Source organism: Spermophilus citellus (genome assembly GCF_964194105.1).
Source record: "Spermophilus citellus genome assembly, chromosome: 6".
NCBI lineage: Eukaryota > Metazoa > Chordata > Mammalia > Rodentia > Sciuridae > Spermophilus > Spermophilus citellus.
In genome coordinates, this window is record NC_138187.1 from 28814178 (window position 1) to 28841685 (window position 27508).

Consider the following 27508-nt stretch of genomic DNA (forward strand, 5'->3'; position numbering starts at 1 on the left):
AGTAATCCAACCACTCTGGGCTTTGATCTTCTTAACAAAGGGATGGGACGGGCCACGGGCCAACTCCCGCAGCGCTTTAACGCCCAGGCTGAGTGCGCCCTGCGATGGGCACAATTCCAGCTCCCGTGCTCTCCTGTCATTTGTTTTCCTAAACAAGAGAAGTTTCCAGATGTGGGCAGAACCTTCCTGGCCTCGCCCGCTGTCCCCTCATAAGCCGTGGGAGGAATGCAGGGGGAGGGACGGCCCCCAACTGGTCATTGCCATTAATAGAGACCTGAAGCACCGCCTGCTAAAAATACCCGGCTGGAGACCCATAAAAGCGCAGCCGGGGCCCCAGCCCAGCACTTCTCGGACTTCAGCCCGACGCGCATTGAACCGCCCAGCGCAGCCAGCAGCCAGCATGACCGAGCGCCGCGTGCCCTTCACGCTCCTGCGGACCCCCAGCTGGGACCCTTTCCACGACTGGTACCCGAACCACAGCCGCCTCTTCGACCAGGCCTTCGGGCTGCCCCGGCTGCCGGAGGAGTGGACGCAGTGGTTCAGCTCCAGCGCCTGGCCGGGCTACGTGCGCCCGCTGCCCGCCGCCGAGGGCCCCGGGGCCGTGGCCGCAGCCGCGCCCGCCTACAGCCGCGCGCTCAGCCGGCAGCTCAGCAGGGGCGTCTCGGAGATCCGGCACACGGCCGACCGCTGGCGCGTGTCCCTGGACGTCAACCACTTCGCCCCGGAGGAGCTGATGGTCAAGACCAAGGACGGAGTGGTGGAGATCACCGGTGAGCCCCTTGTGGTCCCCAGCGGAGGATGAAGCTGGCGGGGAGAGCCTGCGGGAGCCTCCCAGGGCGGGATGGGCTGGGCCGAGGGTCCGGCCCGGGGGAGGTCCGAGGCCTGTTCCTCGACCCGCTTCCCTTGGCTCGGAATGCGCGATGCGGGTCGCTCTGAAGGACCCGGGGCTCGAAAGACGTTAAGAGAAGGAACAACGCCCCTTCCCTTGGAGAACTCCATCCCCGTCCCCTAAGAGCAGGTGCCCCGGCCCTGGCCCTGGCAGCGGAGGGGGCGTGTACGATGCTTTGTGCGCGCGCAGTCCCGGCCAAGAGCCCAGCGCCGCGCCCCCACTGGTGGGAAAAGTTCTGGGTGGAACTTTTCGAAAACTCATGACGCCGGGAGCGGACAGTCAGGCCCCCCCAGATACCCTTAGACAACTCGATCTGTGTCCTCCTGAGACGCAGCTACCCCAGAGCAGGTGGTGGGGCCTCTGGCCAGAGGGGCCTGTTGGGACGGGCGTGGGCCGGTCCACACAGCCTCTGACCTCCTTCTACCCCACCCCAGGCAAGCACGAAGAGAGGCAGGATGAGCACGGCTACGTCTCCCGCTGCTTCACTCGGAAATACACGTGAGTCTTGGCCCAACTTGGCGGGGGGTGTTGGGAGGGGGTCCAGCGGAGTGGATGCAGGGAAGGGGACAGGGGCGGTGTGTAACAACTGCTCTCCTTCTCTGCATGTCCAGGCTGCCACCCGGTGTGGACCCCACTCTGGTCTCCTCCTCCCTGTCCCCTGAGGGCACACTCACTGTGGAGGCCCCCATGCCCAAGCCAGCCACACAGTCAGCGGAGATCACCATCCCTGTCACCTTCGAGTCGCGTGCCCAGCTGGGGAGTTCAGAAGCTGGGAAGTCTGAGCAGACTGAAGCCAAGTAGAACCCATTACCCTGCTGTCCACCCCGAGAAACGACTGGCCGTCCCCCTTCACCCCACCCGTGTGCTCTTTTGATACATGTACCTTCTCTTTTTCTCAAATAAAATTCGAAGTAACTGCTGGACACTGCCTCAGACCCTCCTGGTGTTTGTGGAGGCCTGGGGGTGAACGCCCTGAGCAAAAGCCTCCTGTGTTCTTACCTAAGCTGAGGGCCTGCTGGGCTCAGCTCTCTGCTGGACTTTGGGGACCCAGCCCTGTCCAGGGTCAGGTGTGGGGGAGAAGAATCCAGGAAGAGCACCTTTCCCCCCAGTCAGTATTCAGGGACCCAGCTGGGGTAAGGGGAAATTGCAGTAGGGGCAGAAGAGGGGACTTCCTAAGAGCTCATGGTCCCTTGTCAAGAGGCACAGGACCATGGGGAAGGAATAGGAGGTGTGGCAACTCCAGCTAAGTACAAACAGGGTTTGGTCCTCAGAGGACCCACCCTGAATGCAGGACAGGCACGTTCTCTCAGGAGGGGCGGGTGCCTAGAAGAGGAGTGTGTTCTAGTTGTTGGTTCCTGGGGAGGGAGGGCTTGCCTTGACTGGTCCAGGTAGGAACCATCACACCTCATTAGCCCTCCCTAGTCTGCCCTTGCTCCAGCCCCCACCCTCCAGCAGGTCCAGGGAAGGTTCTAAGGAGCCTGCTGAGGGGGCTTTGGAGCCCTGTCTCCAGCCCTATTCCAAATTCCCCCCAAATTCCAGGAACAGGGTCTCAGAACCTGAGGCTGTGACAAGACACACCCACACTCATTCCTGAGCCCACAGCCCTGGGAGGAGCAGCTTCCACAGGGAAGAGGGGTGCACATATCCGCGATGCTGCCCTCTATGCTCCCAGCCTCTTGGTGTCCACTCCCTGGTGCAGCCCCTGTTGTGACACCCACATCTGGAGCAGGCGTGAAGCCAGGGCGGGTTGGGTCTGAGAGGCCTGGCTGGACCTGGACCAAGGCCAACGGGGGAAAAAACATGCAGCAGGAACTGTGTCGGTGCAGCTGGCAGCACAGGTCTGAGCTCGTCTGCCAGGATGCTGCCCCGCCTCTCCACCCTTCTACCATCAGGCCAAGACTGCTTAGGCCCATTTCTGAGCTCCAGACCCTGAGCCTGCCACCCCTCATCCCTAACACTGTCCCCCACCCCCGCCAGGAGCCTCTGGATGCCTCCATGTTCCTATGGCCCGAGATGCCAGCCAAGGTTTAAGCCGTCTGCAGTTCCCCTGTGACAGACACCAGGGATGCCCTGGCCTGCTGAGGCCTGGCTATGTCAGACATAGTGACAGTGAGGCTGCCCTGAGGTGCCCTTGGAGTGTCATCCTCACATCAACCCTGAAAAGAGGTACAATTACTCCTGCTTAAGCCCTGGGAACAGCATGTCTCAAAAGAAGTGACTAGACTTGGAAGGGAGGAGGTGGGTGACGTGTGTGTGGTCAGATTAGCCCAGACCCTGCTCAGGGACAGGGAGAGGGTCTCCACAGTTTCAAGTGCTACCAAATAAGGCTTGATGAGGCTTTGGGAGGAGGAGGCTGAGGACCAGGAAGCCAAACAGACCTGGAAAGAGCTGCCAAGAATCTCAGGCCCAGTGTCAAGATCACAGTCAGCGGCAGGCAGGGGTCAACCTCTGAGGTGTTGGGGGTGCCCCTGGGGTAAAGTCCCAGGGCAGTGTCTTTGAGGCTCTGGGCACTAGGGGCCTCATCTGAGACATGGCTGGGGCACTGATGGGAAGGTAAATATAAGAATTCAGTCCCTACAAAGGAAACCAGGAACTGAATTCTTATTTTCCTGGGAAACTGAAGTAGAAATGGGATAATTGAGGTAGCTGGCTGGTGGTGGAGCCACCCAGCCACCCAGCTGGGGCAGAAGGTTAAGAGAAAGTGCGGGTGGGCTGCCCTACACCCTCGGCTCAGGGATGCTGGGTAGCATCTCCAGGTGGAGTGGGCTGTGGCTGGCAATACGTGACAGTCTCTGCTGAGGGCATCTGGCACTGGCTACTGGGAGACTTGTTGATGTGGTAGAGGGGCAGCCCTTCCCAGGCCTGTCTCCAGTGTTTCAATGTGTCCATCTCTAAAGGACTCCAAATGTCCTTCAGTTCTGTGGGCTCAGACATTGGCCTTGGGTCAATGCATAGGGCGCACCCAGGCGGCTCTGGTTAGCCTAAGGCCATCCGAGGGCAATGCTCTGTGATCTGACCATGGTGGAGGCTGGCAGGCCCAGCTCCCTGGAGGCCCACAATTCCTGTGGCTGCTGCTCATCCCTCACCGGCTCAGGTTTACCCAGGGATTCCTGGGCCACCTTCTGCCTCAGAGTGCTTCCTGGGCCTCTCTTTTTCTGTCCGTTCCAGTGGGCATCTCCTCTGGGCCCAGCAACTGTTGATCCAAGTCCCTGCTCTCAAGGGGACAACTGGAGGAAACAGCATGATTCCCTTAGAGAAGGGCCAAGCTGGGTTTAGTGGAGGTGGGCAGGAGGGATTTTTCGAAGTGAGACTTGTGGGATAGGCAAGGAGAGACAGTCACAGTCTTGGGCCAGGGCTGGAGTGAGGGAAAACAAGAGGGGACTTGAGAAAAATGTGTGCCACATGCCCTGTACCCTGCCCCACCCTGCTGACCTTGGCACTGAAGGCCAAGCTAAGTGTAGACTACTGAAGTCATAAAAAAACAGGACGGAGATCAAAGCAGATCCCTGCTTTATTCATTCATTCATTCATTCATCATTCATTCATTCATTTATTGGTACTGGGGATTGAACCCAGGGGTGCTTGACCACTGAGCCACATCCCAACTCTTTGTATTTTTTTTTAAAGAGAGAGTGAGAGAGAGGGGGACAGAGAGAGAGAGAGAGAGAGAGAGAGAATTTTAATATTTATTTATTTTTTCTTAGTTCTCGGCGGACACAACATCTTTGTTGGTATGTGGTGCTGAGGATCGAACCCGGGCCGCACGCACGCCAGGCGAGCGCGCTACCGCTTGAGCCACATCCCCAGCCCTCTCTTTGTATTTTTTTAAAAACATTTATTTTTTAGTTGTATGTGAACACAATACCTTTCTTTTGTTTTTATGTGGTACCAAGGATCGAACCAAGTACCCCTTCCTTTGAATCACAACCCCAGCCCCTATATTTTTTATTTTAAGACCAGGTCTTGCTAAGTTGTTGAGGCTGCCTTTGAACTCACAATCCTCCTGCCTCAGCCTCCAGGGCGGCTGAAGTTACAGGTGTGTGCCACCATGGGCCATTTTAAACAGGGTTTAAAATGCCTGCTTTAAAATAGAGCTCTGGTTCTCAAAAGGGGGTGACTGGGAACGTCCAGCTGAGAGGCGGGCCCGTGGGCTGGGGAGAGGGGCTTGCTGACCTTGCCATCGGTGGGGTTCAGCAGGCCCTGGCCTTGACTGCTGGGAGAGTGAATCCTTTGCAGATTCCGCCACCTCCCCTGCTACAGAATTGTCCCAGGAATTGGCAGGCAGCTTTCCACAGCTCCCCTGGTGGGGAAGAAGGGAGGGAGCAAAAGCTTCACCAAGAGAGGGCACAGAACTGGGTCTCAGGCACTTGGTGATGGGGAGAGGGGAGGAGGGTCAGGCATAAGAGGAGCTCCTGCCAGGGACTGGCCATGGGTTGACAGAGTCCCAGTCTCACTCGCCTGGCGTCAGCCACCTGAGGGCAGGGCCAGGCATGGGTCCAGCTGGTCAGGGGCATCCGCTGACCTCACTTTGGAACCTCAGAATCTCCTCACCCTATCCTCACGTACACACACTGGGACCTGGGGATCTGGGACAATCCCCAAAGTCAGGCACAGACCTGCACAGCAGCCAGTGGCCAGCTGAGGACCACTGCGGGGCAGCAGGAGGCAGCTGTCTGGGCGAGGGCAGGGGAGGCAGGCAGGTCTGATCCAGCGTGGTGCTGGACCCAAGCTCAGAGCCATGAAATGGGGCTGACCCCCACCTTCATCCTGCTCTCAAAGGAAAGAGACCCAAGGAATGTGGGGGGAGGGGGCTTTCCATGGAATTCCCTTGACAGTGCATGTCAAGGCACAGGGTGGGGGACAGCATTACCCAATAGCCACGAGAGCCCCTAATCTGTAAATGTCCAGTGCAAATCAGAAAAAGATACCCGCTCCCTTCAAGGGCCCAGGGCATGGGGAACCCCAACCCACTCCTTTGGTTTCCCAGAAGACACCTGGCCTCACCCCTCAGCACACAGAGGAGAATGCGAGGCACAGCAAGGGCTGTACTTGCCCAGGATTGTCCAGCAGATCAGGGCAGAGCAGGCCACGTGGTCCCGAAGCCTCTTCCTGGGGTGTGGAATGCCCAGCGTAGTGTCCCCACCCACTGTCCTACCCAGCCACTTGTGCCCTGTGTGTGTTCTATTGGCGGATGCCCCAAGTGCCAGCCCTGAGGGGCACAGGCTTCCAAGGGGAAAACCCACATGTGAGCAGAAATCACTCCACACCTGCAGGAACCTCTGAGCCAGGGGTGGGACTCTCCTCCCCACTTCCATGCCGCCAGGTGACTCCGGACCTCACTGTGTGCAGCACTGTGCCTCCTGAGGATGCGCTGTGTCCTCATGGGCTTCTGAGAAGAGACAGCTCTGTCCACTTCCCATTGGTGCTGGAAGAGTTGGCAACATCAAAATGCCAAGAATCCCGGGCTCACCAAGAAGGGTCAGCTCTGGAATGAAAACTGGCTGGGTGACGTTGAGCAGGGACGTAGAAGGTGGGAGAGCCTGACTGACCAGCCAGCAGGGGAGGTCCATGCCCAGCCAGGTTCCCACCTTCAGCCCAGAGAGGAAGATCACATCTGGGGAGCAGCCCTGGGGTGTCCCCACAGCACGATGGCCCCTCACACCCTTCTGTCCAGCCCAGCAGGTCAGGCTGCCCTGTCTACCAGAGAGCACAGGCAGCCTTGCCTCTGTGCCAGGAAGTCTGCCCCACCCTGGCCCTGGGGCTGAACAGGACAGAACCTGCCAAGGTCTGGGATGAGGAGTAAATTGAGAGGTTTAGGGATAAGCACCAGGCAGGGCCACACCTGGGCTTGGGCCAGTCTTGCCCTGGGCTCGGCCTCCCGCCTCCTGTCTGTCTGGGTTGTCAGTCCTGGCAGGGTGGGAATCAAGCAGCAATCACAAAGGTTGGATTGTCCCCTAACAATGGTAGGAAAGCCAAGGTCCCAGGGGCGCACAAGGAAATGAGACAGCGCCATGCAGGACCACAAGGGCCCGGGCAGAGCCCGCTCTGTGGGACCCCTGTCTCACCACATCCGCCCACCTGCACAAGATGGGTCTCTGCAACTCCTCTCAGGGATGGTAGGAGGACCCCTGTGTTCAGGCTGGAGGAATCAAGGACAGGAGGCTGATCACTTAATCAGGTGGATGGATGACAAAGAGACCCCTGAGTCCTCTCCCTCAGGAGCCCCCTTCCTCCCTGGGTTCTCTACCCTTTCAGCCCCCTTACCCTCCTACCCTCGCTGGGCCCCTTCAGAGCGGCCATCCTCCACTCCTGACCCCTCTGATTCCCAACGCCCTTACTTAACCCCATCCCCACTCCCTCCCTACATCAAGCCCCCTCTAGCACACTGAACCCCCTTTCTTGGAGTTCTCCCATCTCTGAACCCCCACCTTCTTCACTTCACCAAGACTCCTCCCTTTTTGAGGCCCTCCCTCTCTGCCTCCCACCCCCACCTTTGTCTTTGAAACCCTGGAGAGTCTCTGCTCAAGGCCTGTCCAGCCTGACAGCCTTGAAACCTAGGAGTGCCTGCAGGAGTGATCCTTCAGCAGGGGTCCTGGAGCCCCAGGTCCGGTGCCTCTGGGTTGAAGGAGTGGTTCTGGAGGAAGAGTAAGTGATCCCCAGCAGGAAGGCCACAGGCCTGAGTACTCAGACCTCTCAGACTGTCCTGGCTCCCTTCAAGCAGGAAGCTTTGGATCACGGCCCATGTGTACCAGGCTGGAGGTGCCAAGGCAGGTCTTGAGACTGGCCCCTGCAGGATGCCCTAGGGCTAGGCATTCTAATCACCCTGCCCCCATGCCCAGATACAGTGACTGCCCCCTGGTGGTCCTTCAGAGAAAGACCCCAGACATCCCAGAGTGCTCACTCCAGAACCTTCCAGAATCTCTGCCCAGGTTCTGGGCTTGGCAGGGTCAGCAGAAATGGGAGCAGGAGGCCCAGTCTTGGAAAATACTGACGCCACCCCCGTCCCACCCTGCCATGCCATTGGTCCCATTCTTCCTTAGGGGCCTTCAAGCCTGACAGCATGTCCCCTGCTCACTGTCTTGGCTGCCAGTCTGATTCGGCTTTTGTAGGGCCTGGAAGCCAAGGCTGAGATCCTGGGCCCCTGCCTTGCCCTGGCACATCTTTGCTGCAGGGCGTGTGAATCACTGTGTCTGCTACTATTCACAACTGCCACATACTGGACACCTGCTAGCTGCCCATCACTCCTTAGCTGACTGACTCCTCATAGCAAACCTAGGCCACTAAGAGGCAGCAGAGGATCATGGATACGCTGTAGACAGCAATATCAGCCTGCCTGAGTTCAAATTTCCACTCAGCCACTTTCTAGCTGTTGGATCTTGGTCTAGTTAATAAGCCTCCGTTTCTTCATCTGCAAAATGAAGCTGTATAGGAATAAATAGGTGATGTTTTTAGAACAGGGCCTGGAAACAGTACCCAGTCGATGCTAGGAATTTCTATAATGTAGACCACATTATTCCCACTTTACAGATATGGAAACTGATAGGCTAAGGAACTTGAGAAGTTATGCTACAGATCCAAAACACAGTAGGATGGGAATCTAAATCCTGAGTTCTTAAGCTTTTCTTCCCCAACACAAAATGGAACATTACTGAGTGACAGAAGCCACACTGAAGCTGATTCTTACATCCAGGTAGGATGGTGATGTGGGAAACTTGTTCCTTCTTCTGGGATGAAATTATACAACTCTGTTGGAAGATGGGGAGGGGAGAGACTGAGGTATCTGCACCCCCTTCTATTTCTAATATCTTTCCAGGTGGTTTCTGCGGGTGAGCCCTGGCCCTGGTTGGCCACCATTCAATTAGAAGCGTGAGCATGGAGCTGGCCAGTACACCTGGGCAGAGGACCCTGCACACCATGCTTGAGGATGACTGGCCTGTAACACTGTAGGACAGTGTGCAATCTGAGGCTGGACAGGCAGGCAAGAGACGGGTGCTGGCCTCAGTGTCCTCAGGACATCAGGTGTGCCCCGTATGCCCACCTCACTGCTCCACAAAGGGGGCAACGTGTAAGGTGATGGGAACTGTCAGATCCGAGTCTCTGTGTCCCTCTGATACCTCCCAACAGTGTGTGGTGGGGGTCAAAGGTATTCAGAGCCCTGGTTCCCCCTCTGCGAGATGAGAATAATGCAGACGTCCTAGGACTGTTTCAGAATGAGATCTGTAAGAAGAAAAACAGCAACTCAGCGAGACTCTGTATCGAAAATAAATAAATAAAAAGGGCTGGGGTGGAGCACGGGAGACAGGGCCACTGGTCCGATGAAAACGCTGGGTGCAGGCGCGGGTCCCGGGCACACCAGGAACCTCAGGCTCCGCGCTGCCAAACCGGGTCCTTCCAGGGACAACGCCCACGGAGGTCACTACCGCCCTCTAAGGAGTTATGATGCCCTCAACACCGCAGACCCGGTTCCTCCGGCAATGAAGGAGGGTGGCGAAGGCGGGGTGGATAAAGCTCCGCGGTGGCGGGAGGGCCAGGTCGAGCACAAATCGAGCTCCGCGGCAGATGAGCAGGCCGATCGTGGAGCAGGAACCCGAACCCTAGCAACAGACCCGCCATTGGCGGTGCGGGAAGAGCCTAACCTGTGATTGGCTCCTACCACGCCCGCGAGGGAAGGGGCCGCCTCAAGGGGCGGGGCCACGGACGGGTCCGGGCCCCGTCCGCCTCACATCCGGGCACCTGCGCCCCCCCCCCCCCCCCCGAGGGGTCGGAGCTACCGGGGAGCCGGGGAAGCGGAGGGAACTCTCGGTTAGAGCCCGCGGGAGACGCAGGCAGTGAAGCTCGTGGGTACGGGCGTCTGTGGCGGGGAAGGGCCCAGAGAGAAGCCCCGGGTTGGGGCTGCCGCCCTGAGACCAGCGGTGTCCAGCGCGGGGCAGTGGAGGGCAGTAGTGCGGGAGCCCCTGGGTGGGTGGGACCTCGACCTGGAGAGATGCAGAAGCCTCCCTCCCAACTCCAGGCCCGGCGAACCAGCATCATTGCAGTTGACCAGTCAGACCAGTCATCCATCTTTCGTGCATTTTTTGGGTGCTAGGGGGAACCAGGGCTCTTGTGTTTGCTCAAGAGCTTCATTTTGTCCCTCCCACCACTTACGTAAGGGGGGGGCAGCCATCATTCTCTCTCTTTGCTTCAGCCCCAGTGGGACGTAGCATACTGATTGGTCTTGGGGATGTGGACAGTATTTAGGGAGATTACAGGGAAAAGGACACTCATAATGCTTCAGAGCTTCTGTCCTTCATACCATTTCCCTAGCCTTTATTTGTAAAATCTCGTCTGTGTTCCTAATGTAATCTGATTTAGCACCGGAGGATTTTTTTTCCCACTTTGCCCCTCCCTTACCCACTCCAATACACCAAGACAGCAGTCCTCAAAGTCAGGAGGCAAAAAACTTGCAAACCATAATATTAAAAAACAAAACAAAACAAAAAACCCACTACCAGTTTTTTGGAAGTCACTTTTGGCTCCCTAACAATCCAATATGACCTTTCCCATCTGGCTTCAGACTGACAACCACCCATAAGTGGTGGGCCATAGGATCCCAGCGACTCAGGAGGCTGAGGCAGGAGTGGCCAGCCTGATCAACTTGGTGAGACCCTGTCTAGACAAACAGGATGGTCACGCAGTGGCGCTCACCTGTAATCCCAGCGCCTTGGGAAACTGAGGCATGAGGATTACAAAGCCAGCCTCAACAACTGAATGAGATCCTGTCTCAAAAAAAAAAAAAAAGGCTAGGGATGTGGCTCCAGTGGTTTAAGTGCCCGTGGGTTCAACCCCTGGTACCAAAAAAACAAACAAAAGGCGGGAATGTAGCTCAGTGATAAGGGGTTGCCTACCATGTGCAATGCCAAATTCGGTCCCCAGTACTACATAAATGACGAGAGGCTGAAATTGTAGCTCGGTGGTATAGTGCTTGACTACATTTGTGATTCCAACCCGTGTCACTAAACAAAAATAACCACTAAGACCCCAGCCCTAAAATACTGCTTCAGATTAGAATAAAAAGTGGCATTTTGATGGCTAAGAGCCAAAGTAGTAGGTAAGATAATTTGTCCATCATTGGAAGAACCAGGGTTTTTTGGTGGTTGTTACTGTTGTTTTGTACAGGGGGATGACTGAACCTGGGGCACTGAGCCACACATCCCCAGCCTTTTTTTTCTTTCATTCTTAAAAATTTAAGATTGTCTTGAATTGTTTAGGGTCTTACTAAATTGCTTAGGGTGGCTTTCAAATTTCGATCCTCCTGCCTCAGCCTCCAGAGATTACAGGCATGAGCCATTGTGCCCACCTGGGAGAACCAGGTTAGCACAATGGCTGAGGCTTCCCTAACCAGACCCAGAATGAAGGTGGCTGGCATCCACTCACCTGTTGCTGATATAACTATGGTACATATGGCGAGTGGCACCGTTTCTCCACCCCACTGACACCCTGCTCAGGACACAACAGCTTTAGATTGCCAGGCCTCACCAGGCCAAGCATGTGGGACAGTTCGCTGGGTCAAAGCAAATGCTCGCTCACTGAGCACCTCCCTTTTCCCATGGGGGTTGGGGGAAGGTACTGGGAGGAGGCAAAGCCCCCAGCCTAGCTGGCCAGTCAGAAAACATGATGGTTCAAGGGTGGCTCAGTCCTCCTGGCCCATGATTCTGAGCTGCTTTCACCCTGTGGCTTAGGTTGGCCTTGGTGTTGGTTGCTGCTAACCAGCAAAGGAACTAGGGAGAAGGCTGGAAGACAGAGCCACATCCTCCTGCAAGGGAAGGGGCTGCGGGCATGGCTCAGTGGCAGAGCCCTCCTAGTGCCACAAGAAAGAAAAAAAGAAACAAATCCTCTGGCAAGACAAGTGTCCCAACTGGGTAGGAAACAAACTGAATGGCAGGAGGAAACTTACAGACAAGCCCAGAGTGTGGGACACTCTATGAGACTATCAAGTAGCCTGTTCTCTTGCAACCCAGAGTCAATGTCATAAAAGAGGTCGAATGAATTTTGAATTGATCCTCCTTGGCATGGGAGGGGTGTTAGAATGAGTCATCAAGGGCTGGGGTTGTGGCTTAGTGGTAGAGTGCTCACCTAGCATGTGTGAGGCCCTGGGTTCGATTCTCGACACTGCATTCCTGTAAATAAAGGTCCACTGACAACTCAATAAGCGTTAAAAAGAAGAAAAAAAAAAAAGAAAAAGAAAAAGAATGCGTTAAAAAGAAGGAAAAAAGAAAGAAAAAGAATGAGCCATCAAATGCATCCTGAGGACAATGTGGGGAAATCTGAACATGGGCTGATACACTAGGGAATTGCTGTTTGGTGTAATGGTGGTTACATAAGAAAACTATCCTTATTTTTAGGAGAAATGTGAACACGGAGTAAATGGCATGTGGCGACTTCCAAGTTCCACAACACAAAAGAGAAGTCTGCCCCCTTCCAATGGGGCTAAATCTTCTAATTCAAGAGGCCACCAAATCCCATTTATCCTTATTTAAAATCACTGCAAACATTTCTGGTCCATAGTAGCGCTCAAATGAAGCAAAAATCCTATCTCAGGCTGAGCCAGATCAGGAGGGGGACAGCAGTGGTTATACTACAAAGGGGCAATGAATGGGTGGCATGTGTACAGGAATGGTGGGACAGTTAATGGGAAACCAGGGGTCAGCACAGGATTATCCAGGTAGTAAATATTTTAAGGTTTGTGAACCACCTGTGTTTCTTGTAGGAGGATCCAAAGTTCAAGGTAAAAAAAAAATAAACAAAAATATATATAGTAGATAAGAAAATTTTTAAAAATTGAAATCAGTCTCAGCCACTTAGCAAGACCCTGTCTCAAATATTAAAAAATTAAAACTACATTCTTAGCAAGAATACAAAAAACTGTTTTACATTGCACCCTTTATTTTTCAGTTTTTGGTGGACACAACATCTTTATTTTTATGTGGTGCTGAGGATCGAACCCAGCACTCTGCGCATGCCAGGCAAGCGTGTTACCACTTGAGCCACATCCCCAGCCCCAACATTGCACCCTTTTATACTGTTAGGTGCATACACCGCTAATTAAAAAACATTCCTACCCCCAAATCATGTTCCTCAAAGTAATTCCTATTGGCTTTCCTCTCTTGCAGTAGGGCAAGAGTGCCTAACCAGTACCTTACTTAACCTGGGCAATCTGTTTACTTGTGAGGCCTGTGAAAGCCTGCCCCTCCTTCAGACTCCTCCCGGACCACAGGTACCCACAATTCCTTAGAGGTAGGGCTGGTGTGGTCTGCATCTAACCCATCCTGTCTCGTCCCTCCAGACTTGGAGGATTCAAACCAGCAGGCTCATTGGACGAGGCTGGTATACCACATTTTTCTTAAATATTTATTTTTTAGTTGTACTTTGACACAATACCTTTATTTTATTTATTTTTATGTGGTATTGAGGATCAAACCCAAGGCCTTGAACATGCAAGGCGAGCTCTCTACCACTGAGCTACAACTCCAGCGCCAGGTATATCACATTTTAATGCTCTGATCAGGTTGGTGACCACTTAATGTCAACTCCCAGAAATAGAGAACAGCTAGTTTTCAGAAGCTATTTCTCCAAACTTGCTCTGAAAACCAAGTTGCCATTCTTAGCCACTCGGATCATCCAGAGTGAGTCGACGTGCAGTCTCAGTTGACCCGTGCAGAGGCCAGTGTGTGTGGTCATCGCACATAAATAGACTGGAGAGAAACTGCACCCGCCCTCTGCAGCATGCCTGCTGTGCTGGAAGGTTCCTGCCACTGAACCTCCTTATTTATGACCTCTACTCCACCCCCAAAGTTGTCAGGATGAACTCTGCTCCACGGATGCCCCAAGCAAGGGGGCTGAGGGACTCCCTAATACCCACTCCTGTCCCTGTCCCCTTACTTCACTGCTTTACCCTACTGGCTATTTTCAAAATTCTATAACACACTCAGCACGAGGACACAGAGCTTGAAGAATGAGTTTGTTGTTCTGCAGTTCTGGAGACTGAACCCAGGGGCACCGTTACCATTGTGCTACGCATCCCCTGCCCTTAGTGAAAAATTCACTAAGTTGCCCACACTGGTCTTGAACCTCTGATCCTCCTGCTTTAGCCTCCTAAGCAGCTTGGATTACAGATGAGTGCCACCTGAACCATGAGAAGCTTCTAGCCTTCTTCTACACCACAATTCAACCCAGCTCTTCAGGGCCATCCTTTCCAACTACCCCCCCCCCCCAATACTTCAACGTATCACAACACACTGCACGTAGCAGCAGATATCAGAGTCCGGTTGACCTATAAAATAGTGAAACAATGCTACGCCTCTATTTTTTTTTTTTTTTTTTTGTTTTGGAAAACAACTATTTTTCAAGAAACAAATGGTGATTGTTTTTAGACAAATGAGTATTTTTAACTTGTAGTTTTTGATTCAACCCCACACAAACAAAAGCTCTTCAGAGTTATGTAAAAGGGTTCTGAGTTGAGAAAGTCTGAGGACTGTTGCATCAAAGAAATCTTAAAACTGGCCAGCCAGACATGGTAGTGTCTGCCTGCAGTCTCAGTGACTTAGCAGGAGGCCAGCATGGGCAACAAAGTGTCCCCCTCCTCAAAAAACAATTTCCAAGTGTTCACAGAATACTCTGGGTAAATTCCACTCATGATAACCCTAAGAGGCAGGTGTCACAAAGGAATAGGGTGTGGTAGCAACTTCTAAGTCCTTTTCCCTTGTTTCCAAAGAGCCTCAGGGACCCTCTGAAAACCTGTCCACGCCTATACTTTCTCCTTCTATGCTCAGTGGCTCCTACACTGATCCTGCTCAGCACATCCCGAGGGGCCATGTTGGCATTGCCAGAAGCAGCCCAGGCTTAGCTCACCAAACTTGGGAGGGCCCAAAATCCAGGCATCAGTGAGTGGTAGGGACCTCAGGCCCAGTCACTGCCAGTTCCAAGCCATACTTGCAGTGGCACTCAGGGTGGTCCCAGGGACAAACAAGCTAACCCAGGAGACAATTCATTCAACGTACAGTGAAAGACCTCTTACACAGTCTTATCACACCAAATGTGAGTTGAAGTTTCTCAGAAAATAAAAAAAAAAAACTGTCTCCCTCCACTGTAAAGGCCACCCTTCCCTTCTGCTGAAACTCGTACCCCCTGACAGGTGCAAAGGCTTTATCTCATGGACAATATTCCCACTCGCAGGTACCTCCTGACACGGCTGCCTCCAGCAGCACCTGGCTATTGGGCTCAGGAGCAGGATTCAAACTTGGGCCTGTGCTCCACACCAGTTGTATCCCCAAAGGGCCCTTTGGGACCCAGCCAAACACAGTACTTTGCAAGAGATTTGGGTTGGGTGTGGTGGCGCACACCTGTAATCCCAGCAGCTTGAGAGGCTGAGGTAAGAGGATCGTGAGTTCAAAGCCAGCCTCAGCAAAAAGTGAGGAACTAAGCAACTCAGTGAGACCCTGTCTATAAATAAAATACAAAACAGGGCTGGGGATGTGGCTCAGTGGCCTTGTGCCCGAGTTCAACCACTGTACAAAAAAAAAAAAAAAAAAGCAGACTTAGGAGGCCCAGACAGTGTTCTAATTTCTATTTCCTTTTTTTGTTCAAGTGCTAGGGATCAAATCCAGGACTTGTGCACATCTAGGTAAGGGACAAGTGCTCTACCGCTGAGTCTTACCCTCAATCAACCCTTGATTTTCTTAAGGTCACTAAGCCCAGGTCTGACTCCCAGACACAGGTCCTTTGTACTGGAAGCTGTCTCGCCCCACACCCCATCAACCCATCCAAACTCACACACCTCCAATCATACCCCCAAAAGCAAAGGAAAAGTTAAAACATTAAATGAAACTAAATGGCACAGACATCAGATCTGTAAGTTTATTTGCTCAATGTACGACAGCTACATAATGACTCACATTCATGATATTCCATCACTGAGGAAAACTGCTAAGAATGGTCCGTGTGCGAAATAATTCCTTAGAGAAACACGGAGTTGGAAAAATAATCACTGATTAGACCTTAAAAATAGTTCACTGCATAACATGACAAAAAGCACAAAGGCTCATTCGGAGAACATAGTCAGTGCTCTCCTACACTGTAATAGTTATAATTTCACCATGACAAACACCAGACATTAAGATTAAGCTAACACTGGTGTTTCTTTTGCCCCCCCCCTTAAAAACAAAATATATAACTGCATGTCACTATAGCAACATCCAAAACAGATCAATTTGTTACGATCACTATTTGGTAGAGCAAACTTGTACCCCCAAAAGGAAAAATTAAATTAAAAAAACTTTAAAAAATTTGAAGACTTAATTTTTTTTTGTCATAGGAATACATAACACCTACAGTATAAGTTAATAAATTTCAAGCTACTGTATAGAAATACAACACGAGCATGCACAATATTGTATCAATAGAGTAATGGAGGAGTAATCATTTCACTGGAGAAACAGTATCATAGGCAAGTGCATTTCTTTAAAAATAAAGAAAAGAAAAGAAACCATTCAAGCTGCGTAACACCAAGTCTCCCGTCCCTCTTCAGTTCCAGCCCTCTGTCTGTCTGCAGGGATTTTATCTTGCATTATTCTAAAACGCAGCCAGAGCCAAAGCTGAAATTTAAAGGAAAAATAGGTTTTGTAATTCCAGTCAATCATTTCCAAATGCGATAAGGACGGACACGACACTGCTCACTGGACATGAAGATAAAATTAGGGAAAGACCCACTCGCCCCTTCCCCCAAATGTTTTCCATCCACAGCGATGACTCCAGGCTCCTGTAATGGCACAAAAGCGACAAAGCTCTGTTGAGTTAGAACTCCTGGAAGAATTCAATGAGTCAGGACTTCCACCAGGGTGAGGAGGGGCCCTCGAAGGAAAATCATGCTGGGAAACTGCAATACTACAGAGCACACTGACTCTACGGTCATCACCACTCTTCTATTGTCACTGTCACTGTGTCCTGTTAAACATACTCATTTCCTAATTGTAAGCTTGATTTTGGTCTAGCAAAAGCATGTCAGGTTTTCCTCAGTCATTACTCATATCTCTCCTTGCCTAAATAAAACAAAGTAACAAAGTAACTCTGGTGTCATTACCCATCTTAGGAGTCCACATGGTTACTGATTTTGTTAAAAAAAAAAAAAAAAAAAAAAACTAAGAAAAACTGGACAGGTGACATGCAATGGGTCATGTTTACAGAGACCAAGCTGCAGTGGGAAGGAGGGCCCCAGGGCTAACTGAGAACAGCTGTGTGGAAACAGCTCTGTGGTTTCCTTCAATTGCAAAATGTACGCTAACTCAGAGAGGTCAACCTCCAACTTCCATGCTTTCCTTGAAAACAAAAAGGGGAAAAGTTTTGGTCAAACAGGATTCAGCGCTTATTCCACGTGGTGACTTCACTCATGGCCCGCAGCAGGCCCACCCTCGGGAAGGAGAGCTGGAGGAAGGCTGGGCAGGCGCAGCGCCTCCTGCCGAGTCTCTACAGGTTCAGCTTCTAGCACCTGACTCTCCACACTGCACCACACACCTTCTTGAAGGCCACCAGCCTCTACAATCCAACCTCCAAGCCACTCGGTACAGCGGGGAAAGTTCACGTGCAGAGGGGAGCAAATGGCAGTGCGATCCCTGAGGAAGGAGCTGAGGCAGCTGGGAGCAGGGGTCATGGAGAATCTAACACCATACATGACAGACAGACCTGAAGTGCCTCCATTTTTGTGGTGCTTAACGTTTCTGTTAAAGTGATTAATAACTTCTGTTGTGGATTTGTTAAGAGGAAAGGAGGATGAAATCCCACAGCCACCTGCCAAGCACCTATTAACCGAACCTAAAGTAGCTTTGACTCTCCTCAGGGCAGGTTTGTTAGCCAAGGAGGCAGAGAACAGCAAAACCAACCTAGATACGGCTAAAGAAGAATGTAAAGCCAAAAAAAAAAAAAACCAGCAAAGAAAAATTCACAATTGATGGCTTGATGTCACATATGGCTGTAATGTAGAAATACTGTAAACTGCAATTTAGTGTTAATACTGTCGACTAATCAGACTTGAGGAAAACGGGCAGGCCTAAACTGTAGGATGAGCAAACCTCATGCTCCAAGTCTGTTTGCTTGGGATTTAAACTATGCCATGTCTGGTAGAGGACACCCCAAAAGAAATGCACAGCTAAAACAGAGGAGAGAGAAAGTACCCAAAACTTAAGACAAGAGCGTATGTACATAAAATCCTTACTGGAACCACAGAACTTACTGAATGAGGGCCATTCCATTTACATTTTCTTTTCATCTCAAAATCTATCACCTAGCAATAAGTTAAATTAAAGACAGACAGCTCCACTTGCATGAACCTACACCACAGTCCATATGCCGTGAGACTGCTACTCCAATACCAGCACAGCTAGCCTGACTTTCCACTAGTGGTATTTTGGCAAAAACGTCAAAGAGGCGATCAAAGACAGGACAGGTCGTGGGTTTCTCCCTGGGAAGGTCAGCCCTCCCTTTCCCTCCCCCACCCGACCCCCAACTCATGGGAAAAAAATAAAGACTGCAGTAGTAGCATCAGCGTGCGCTGCCAGTCCACCTGGGGCCTTAATTGTTGCCTTCTCCGCCCTCGTCGTCTTGCTGATCGCTTGTCCAGAGCGTTAGGTTGTCACGGAGGAGCTGCATGATGAGAGTGGAGTCCTTGTAGGAGTCCTCGTTCAGAGTGTCGAGCTCGGCAATGGCATCGTCAAAGGCGGTCTTGGCCAAGTGGCAGGCTTGCTCTGGGGCATTCTGGATCTCGTAGTAGAACACGGAGTAGTTAAGCGCCAGGCCCAACCGGATGGGGTGGGTGGGCTGCATGTGCTCCTTGCTGATCTCATGGGCTTCGCTGTAGGCCTTCTCAGAGGACTCCACCACAGTGGCCCGCTTCTCTCCAGTGGCTACTTCAGCCAGGTAGCGGTAATAGTCCCCTTTCATCTTCAGGTAGAACACCTTGCTCTCGTACTGGGTCTCGCTGCAATTCTTGATCAGGTAGTTGTCCAGCAGGCTCAGCACATCTTGACACACCGCCTCCAGCTCCTTCTCGATTTTCTCCCGGTAAGCACGAACCATCTCTATCTTCTTCTCGTTGCCATCTGCAGATGTCTTCTGCTCAATGCTACTGATGACCCTCCAGGAGGAACGGCGAGCTCCAACGACATTCTTGTAAGCCACAGAGAGCAGGTTCCGTTCTTCATTGGACAGTGGCTCATTCAGCTCTGTCACCTGTAAGAAAACAATAAAGAGCTGTTACTGTACAGATGATATCAACTGGGTTAGCCACATCTTCATACCACTAAAACACAACAATAGATCAAAATGATTAACAGAAAAAGAAGCACACTGTGCGGGAATAGGGAAGGAAGTGGAGGGGGAACAGGCAACCAACCAGGGAAAAATGCAGCTAGATCAAGGTAATCAAACCCTGGCTTCCTCCTCAGAGAAGGACCCAGGCCCAGCACATGTGGTTCTATGGAAGAACTGTCAAGTCTAGCTCTTAGATGACAACTCAAGTTGTTATCTTAATTGCAAAAGGCCTATACAATTTTCTCATGTAACATCACATACATATGATCCTAGAGATTCTAATTATAGATGACTTACATTCCTCAGCTTGTCTGACAGACAACTTCATTTGCGCTACCCACTGACCCCTAGGCCTACCCCTTTTGGGTGAGAATATACCTGAGTCAAGTTTGAGTTGACTTTTGAGAAACAAGAAGGCTTTTCTGCTGGTATGCCAATAGAAGATGAATTACCAGGTGTGGTGGTGCACACCAGTAATCCTAGTAACTTGGGAGATAGAGGCTAGAGGATCACAAGCTTAAAGCCAGACTCAACAACTTAGCAAGACATTATCTCAAAAAATAAAAAGGGCTGGGGATGGGGGCTGGGATTGTGACTCAGCGGTAGAGGGCTCGCCTAGCATGGGCGGGACCTGGGTTCGATCCTCAGCACCACATAAAATAAATATTAAAAAAGAAAGAAGGAAAAAAAGGGGGGGGATGTGGCTCAGTGGTTAAGCACCCCTGGGTTTAATTTCTGCTACCAAAAAAAAAAAAAAAAGTGGAGAAACGTGTACTTGTGACAGACAGCGTCCATAGGATTAGTAACATACAGGACAAGAAAAATGAGCAAGTACTTCTGGAGGTAGTCAACAGAGATGATGCTTTAATAGGAACTTCAAAGGTTTCTGTCTTTACCATCCTAAGACTGTCAAGACATTAAGTCACTAACACTCCCTTTTTTAATTTTACCTGGTTGTGTGATATCACAGCCATTAGGTTTCTAACAGAGCTCTTACTTTCTTCCAGATTCTGAGGCCACATTATTCATCTATCCTGTGTTTACCGGCTGCTTGTTCTTCTGCCCCGCCTAGAACACCTTCCAGTACTCCTACCTGGCATATACTAAAAGTATTAAAAACCAAGATAAGGCCAGGGGCAGTGGTACATGCCTATAATCTAGCAACACAGGAGGCTGAGACAGGCAGATCACAAGTTCAAGGCCAGCCTCAGCAGCTTAGCAGAGAGCTGTCTCAAAATAAAAAGGGCTGGGGATGTGCTCAGTGGTAAAGCTCCCCTGGGTTAATTCCCCACTACCCCCCAAAGCCCCCAAACAAGGTAATACATTCCCTATGAAACCAGTTTTTCCCTACTCTCTTCTTTACCCCCAGGTAAACTAGCCACTTATTACGTTCCTGGTATTGATCATAGCTTCTATGTAAAATTGCATTACATAATATATATACTAAAGTGTTTGTGGGGGGGATGCCATGTCAAAGATTTTTTTCCACGTCCAAGTCATTTACCTTCTTTCTATAGCCTTTTATTTTTAATATTTTGTTAGTTGTTGATGGACCTTTATTTATCTATATGTGATGCTAAAAAACGAGCCCAGTGCCTCACACATGCTAGGCAAGCTCTCTACCACTGAGCCACAACCCCAGCCCCTTTTCTACAGCCTTTTAAAAAGGAATAGGGGATGCTTCGGAAAACTGATTATAGTCAGTCCCAAGTTTCTTTTCTTTCTTCCTCTTTTTATACTGGGAATTAACCTAGGGGCACTTTACCACTGAGCTACATCCCCAGCCCCTTTTCATTTTTTTATTATCTTAAGAGGGTCTCACTAAGTTGCCAAGGCTGGCCTTGAACTTGTTAACTGTAGCCTGTGTTTAAACTTCTTTGTAGTAAGTCCACAGCAGGAGTCACTGGGATTACTAGTATGCACCACCACACCCAGCTTGTCGCCACCAATTCCAATGCAGAGATAATTAAATCAGAACATAAAAACCAGATCATACTTATTAGGGTGCTACAAGCAATTCAGTCTTTGAATTCATCACGTGTGGTTTACTAATTTTTGAGATATCCAGAAAATGTTATGCAATGCAAATATTTCTTGAACTGATTAGTATTTTTTTAAGTAGTTTTCTTAAGTTAACCTTTCATGATACATTACTGACTCTATTATAATACCTACAGCAGATGAGTGTGAAGATGCTGCTAGAAGAATTCAGAGCACAAGTCAGGGAAGAGATGTTTTTCACTCCAGGACCCCTGTCTCCTCACCCCCAACACCCTGCCCTGTGCAAACATCCCTTCTCCTGGATGAACAAGGATGCTGATCATCTTCACATACTCATGGCTGCTCACTCCTCGGGCAATGCTCACACACTGAGTTCTGATGGCTACCACCACACAAATGCCAAGAAAATTCCTTGCCTGTCACTCAAGGGGCAAAACATTCCACTTCTCATGGTCATAGCTCCCTTACCCATAAACAGGGATTTGTGCCGGGTGCGGTGGCACACACTTGTAATCCCAGCATTTCGAGAGGCTGAAACAGGAGAATCGTGAGTTTAAAACTAACCTCGGCTCTGGCAAGGTGCTAAGCAACTCAGTGGTTGAGTGGCCCTGAATTCAATCCCCAGTACCAAAACAACAATATAAAAAAACAAACAGGGATCTGTTATGACAAAAGGCTAAAGAGCTGGGATCCAAGTGCATGCGCTGGGAGATGTGAGCTCAGTGGCCCTGAGGATGCCCTGAAGACTTTTTCCTCATGTATTTCTCACTATTGACACACATACATTTCTTTAAAAAAAAAAAAAAAAAAGAGAGAGAGAGAGAGAGAGAAAGATTTAATATTTATTTTTTAGTTATCGGCAGACATTACATCTTTGTTGGTATGAGGTGCTGAGGATCGAACCCGGGCCACATGCATGCCAGGCGAGCACGCTACCGCTTGAGCCACATCCCCAGCCGATACATTTCTTTTTTATCTTCCCATATCAAGTATTTCTTCTCTATTTTTTTTTTTTTTTTTTAGAGAGAGAGAGAGAATTCCAATATTTATTTTTCAGTTTTCGGCAGGCACAACATCTTTGTTTGTATGTGGTGCTGAGGGATCGAACCCGGGCCGCACGCATGTCAGGCGAGCGCGCTACCGCTTGAGCCACATCCCCTGCCCCAGTATTTCTTCTCTATCACATCCTCTTCCCTAGCCTGACGCTTTCTTTGCTCCTTTATACCACTTCCCTTCCATGAACCTGAGCACTGGCCTGCAAAGAACTCCCCACACTGGCTATGAGACAGGCAGAGGCTCTGGCAGGTCTGTGGGTGAGCCCTCAAGCCACCGTGCTCTCACCTCTCCTACTGCCAACATGGGCGCTGAAGCCTAGCCACTATGATGCGACCTAATAATGGTCTCTGGTGCCAGGAGAAGCTCCAGTGCCTGAGGCCATGGAGATCAAGTTCTGGCCTTTCCCCTAAATCATGCTGTCCTTATTTCAAGTGCCAGGCTCTATTTAAAACTCAAATGACCTCACCAGTGCACTATACCGTTAGGTCTTCTTTGCTGCAAAGGAGGTCTGGCTCCAGGGCACAGGGCAGCCACTGAGCTTATGTAAAGCTTTTCTAGTTGCGCAGACAAACTGCAACAGGGAGATTGTGAAATGCCAACGCCACCTTTAGATAGAGTAACTCAAGCACATTTGGAACACACTAGGATGTTCTCTGCCAGTGAAAAACTAAGTTCGAGGGGAAAACTCTTAAGCTCAAAAAGTCCTCAGAGTCAAGATTTCTTTAAAAATCGTAACTCAGGGGCTGGAGTTGTAGCTCAGTTGGTGAGCACTTGCCTTGCATGTGTGAGGCACTGGGTTCAATCCCCAGCACCACATAAAAACAAATAAAATGAAGGTACTATGTCTGTCTACAACTAAAAAAAAATTTTTTTTAAAAATCACAACTCAGAATTTTTTAAAAATCCCTCAGATCAGGACTTGCAGTGTAGCTTAGAAGTAGAGCAATTACCTAGCATATACGATGCCCACCCCACCAAAAAAAATTCCCTTAATAGGATTTAATCTGTGGTTTTTACATTAGAAATCAGAAATTACAGCCATACTATAAGGTAAAAATACTACTAAGGTTTAAAAAAACTTTTTTTTTCAAGTGTCCAAAACAGGTGTTTATTTTATTTTGGGCGCTGGGGATGGACTGAGCCCAGGGCTTCACACATGCTAGGCATACACTCTACAACCAAGTTAAACTCCAAGCCCCACAGACTATTCAAGGTGAGAAGACATCATGTATCGATACAAATGTTAAAGGAAGTAACATTTTCAATATAGCCAGCCACTGAACTGTTTCTAAGAATGCAAACTTGTAAATATGGTCCCCAAAATTTACTGTCAGCTGTTGGAAATGTAGAAAGTGTAGGTCGGTATCCTTCAGAGCTATATATTCTACTTAAAAACAAAATTAAAAAGGCTAGAGTTGTGGCATGGCAATAGAGAGCTTGCCTAGAATGCATGAGGCCCTGGGTTTAATCCCCAGCACAGGAAAAAAAATTGAGTCTTTTCTTCCCTCAACTCCTTCTTGCTCAAGTTCAAACTTCTATTCATAATGGGAAGATGTGAAATAGAACGATTAACAAAAAGGCTTGAAAATCTGTAATTCTCTTCAATAGTTTCAAAAGTAAAATTCCCAAATCCCAACTCCTAAGGAAATCAGTTATTAATTAGTAGCAACTACTCTCCCCTAAGAGTTGATGCAGAGAGAAATCTTTTCTACTTAACTTTAGTAATTCTTCTGAGATTATTAGAAAAGCTACTTAGATGATTTTCTGATCTTAAGGCTTGGAGTACCAGGTCATTCAGTTTCCTCAATTTACCTACTAAGAGTCTTAAATTGAGCCAGACACGGTGACACATGGCTCAGGAGGCTGAGGCAGGAGGATTGGGAACTCAAAAAAAGCGAGGCGCTCAGCAACTTATTGAGACCTTATCTCTAAATACAATACAAAATAGGGCTGAGGATGTGGTTCAATGGTCAAGTTGCCCCTGAGTCCAATTCCCAGTACCGACACCCCAAAAAAGGACCTTAAATTGTAATGAAGGTAACTTTTCATTTTTGAACTTCTTAAATAAGATAAATATTCATAATTTGATAATTTATTCAAAATAACACTTGAGTTAATGTTACCTTATTTAAAATGGATTGTAAATTTGAGGCCAGTCTCAGCAACTTGGCAAGATCCTGTCTCAAAATAAAAAGGGTTGGTAATGTACCCATTGCTAAAGCACCCCACAGTTCAACCCCCAGTATCTCTCTCTTTCTCTCTTAATTAAAAGCAGCAGCAGCAGCCACTGGGGATATCTAGCTCCATTGTGCCCCTTTTGCTCCCCTAGGATCTGAGGATGCTATCACCAAAAGGACCACAAGGAATGCTATGTAAGACACCCTGCAGCAAAATCAAAAAGAAGAAGATGAGCAGGGACAAAACTCATGTGCACGGGTACCCACTGACACCCAACAGGGCAATTTCTGCTCAACTATCATGAACCACCGCTTCAAGAAGGCCTGTCTACTGATAATAAACTACGATTTTTTAAAACAACCTTTAGTTACCTGAACTATATACTCTGAGCAGAAAAGGAAGAGCTCACACAGCAGGTTTTCAATGGCGATCCTTAGAGAGGCCTGTAGGAAAAGCTGGCATCTGAGAACTTGGATTTCGGGAAGGTTCCTACCACCTCGGGAAAGAATGGCTCACTGTCTTTCAAGTGTTGGTGAAAACCATGCACACTAGCCAAATTCCTGGTAGAAGTCTGGAACTCAGGCACGTGCTAAGTTGAGAATGCCCACAAGACCAGCACCGAGTGCAACGAGCTTCCTGGTGGAGCCCATTTGTGCTCTGCTTGTCATTCCCCAGGGAAGAGCTAGAACAGTCATACCCATGCCCAGTCTTCTGTCACCTTTGTCCCAAGCACCTCTTTCCTTCACTGACAAAGGCTAACATACTTTTGACAGTAATGACACAGCCATGGTACAACTGCATCGTGAGTCCTGGCAAATCACTGAACCTGAGGGTAACCCTGGGGACCCCAACACATTCATTCTAGAAAACTTGACAGCATACCCTTTAAGGTTTGATGATCACAGAAAATCTACTTAAAGGCCTACTTATCAAAATCATTCACAGAGCACACTGAACATATAAAGACAAAAATTGGTGAGATGAACTCTGAACAAGCACTCAGCCCTCCCAAGAGGAGGCCCAACTCACATTAGTGCCTCAGAGGAATTCCAGAGGCAGCAAAACTCCCTAGAAAGATTACAGATTTTAGCCCAGTACAGTAGTACATACCTGTAATCCCAGAGACTCGGGAGGCTGAGGCAGGAGGACTGAGTTCAAAGCCAGCCTCAGCAACTTAGCAAGGCCAAGAAACTCAGCAAGACCCTGTCTCTAAATGAAACAGGAAAAAACATCCATGGCATATTCAGGGACAATCTCGAGGTCTCAGAGAGACCTAGGCAAAAAACCCAGAGTTTTCACAGCCATCAAGTCCCGTGTTCTTTTCAAAGGTGCAATACAAAGTGGGCCATCACTCACCTTCCAGGAGTGGCCCAGAAGGACTCTTCCCCATAGTCACAACTAACAAACAGAAGAGTAAGGAAACACACTTCTGGCTTTAACACCTGTGCTAAGGGTCTGATGTAGATGCTGCTACATCACAGACAGAGCCAATTCCTCTAACACAAAAAGGCCTTCTAAGGATTTACAAAATCAACAAATAAAAGGGACAGATAGCTAGTTGAGAGAAAAGGAAAATGTAAACAAAAATGCCAAACCTCATTCATTTATTTAAAAGTTCCGTTTTCTCCTATCAGACTGCCAAGGCTTAAAGTTTAATGACTCCCTGGGAGGGTGACAGTGGAAGTAGAAGTGCAAACTGATAAAACCTATACATGAGGGCAACTCAGAAATGACCAAAGAAATTACAAATGCTCAAAAAACTTTGGCCCTGTAATTCAACTTTTAAGAAGTGATTCTATTTAAAACAGTTATAGGCTGGAACAACCTAAATGATCTTTACACGGGGTACTAGTTAGATTATAATACAATCATACAACAGAATCCCAGATAGGCACTAAAAAATTATTTTATGTATTCACAGGTATGAAACAAGACAGGCTGGGAGGTGGTGAGGGTTGAATAGACTGAGTTTACTGAGCAAGAACGTGCTCAAACAAACCCTCCCCACAATTCATACCTACCAACTAAAATTTAAAGCCGAACCTGAAAACCCAAGTTTTCTTTTAAAAAGCCCAAAGTCCATAGTTTAAAAGCTCATGAATGCCCTTGACTTACTGAAGCCCTCACCTGCTGCTCTGTGCACACTGCTCAATCTCTACCCAAATACCACCCTCCTCTTCCAAACCCCTAAATGAGGACTGGAGCCATAGTTCAGTGGCAGAGCACTTGCCTAGCAGTGTGAGGCCCTAGGTTAACTATCTAGCACCACAAAAATAAAACAAAATAATTTAAAAATAAATAAATAACACTAACTGAATAAAAATCCCTTATCAGGCCAGGCAAGGTGGCACCTACAGTCCTAGCTACTCAGGAGGCTGACACACAAGGATGGCTTGAGGCCAGCCTGGGCAACCTGATGGGACCCTACTGTATCTTCATACAGCTATGTTCTACCCTGTTTCACCAAACAATGAACTCTAACATTTTTCCAGTTTATACTCTACATACATGGTCTTATGGTCTTCAAATATCACTGTCCCTTCCTAAAGTTCCACAAGCACACATTTTCACATTTTAACATACAATGTCAGCTCTGCTTATGCCCGTTTTTTAGCTTTTTAAAATTATTTTAATAGGATAGGGCTGGGATTGTGGCTCAGCAGTAGAGCACTCTCCTAGCACGGGCAGTACCCGGGTTCCATCCTCAGTACCACATAAATATAAGACATTGTGTTGTGTCCATCTACACCAAAAAATAAATATTTTTTAAAAAATTTAATAGGAATATTTCCAGTTTCACTTTTGAAAATTGACTTTATATTTTCTCTATTATGTTAAGAGTGTATCCATGTATTTCATATTTTTCTGATAAACTTTTGTAATCATAAGTGGGTTTTCACTCCAACTATAATTCTCTACTTATCCTACAGATAATCACTGATGATTTGTATTATTATTCCTATTACAAAGACAAGAAAATTAAGGCTCAGAGGCAAACAGAACCCAAATGACTAGCTCTAAATTCCACATACTTCCCACTATACAACT

At 49.1% G+C, this 27508-nt stretch overlaps 2 protein-coding genes across 2 annotated transcripts in view; one reads left to right on the forward strand and one right to left on the reverse strand.

The window, feature by feature from the left end:
- The first annotated feature begins 334 nt into the window (after positions 1–334).
- On the forward strand, positions 335–1812 carry HSPB1 (heat shock protein family B (small) member 1). The gene is made up of 3 exons (XM_081298542.1): positions 335–770; positions 1324–1387; positions 1501–1812. Exons 1-3 carry the CDS (start codon positions 401–403, stop codon positions 1688–1690), a joined length of 624 nt encoding a protein of 207 aa, XP_081154668.1. The 5' UTR covers positions 335–400; the 3' UTR covers positions 1691–1812.
- A 15234-nt stretch (positions 1813–17046) lies between these two features.
- YWHAG (tyrosine 3-monooxygenase/tryptophan 5-monooxygenase activation protein gamma) overlaps positions 17047–27508 on the reverse strand; it is a 33742-nt gene continuing 23280 nt past the window's right edge. Inside the window, exon 2 of the mRNA XM_081298543.1 lies at positions 17047–19144. Coding sequence (XP_081154669.1) covers positions 18488–19144 — 657 coding nt within the window. The 3' untranslated portion in view covers positions 17047–18487. The remainder of the gene's footprint in view (positions 19145–27508) is intronic.

Coding starts and splice junctions, on each gene's coding strand:
- HSPB1 (XM_081298542.1), top strand. CDS start 401: ATGACCGAGCGCCGCGTGCCCTTCACGCTCCTGCGGACCCCCAGCTGG. Junction 771..1,323: donor CGGAGTGGTGGAGATCACCG/GTGAGCCCCTTG, acceptor ACCCCACCCCAG/GCAAGCACGAAGAGAGGCAG. Junction 1,388..1,500: donor TGCTTCACTCGGAAATACAC/GTGAGTCTTGGC, acceptor CTGCATGTCCAG/GCTGCCACCCGGTGTGGACC.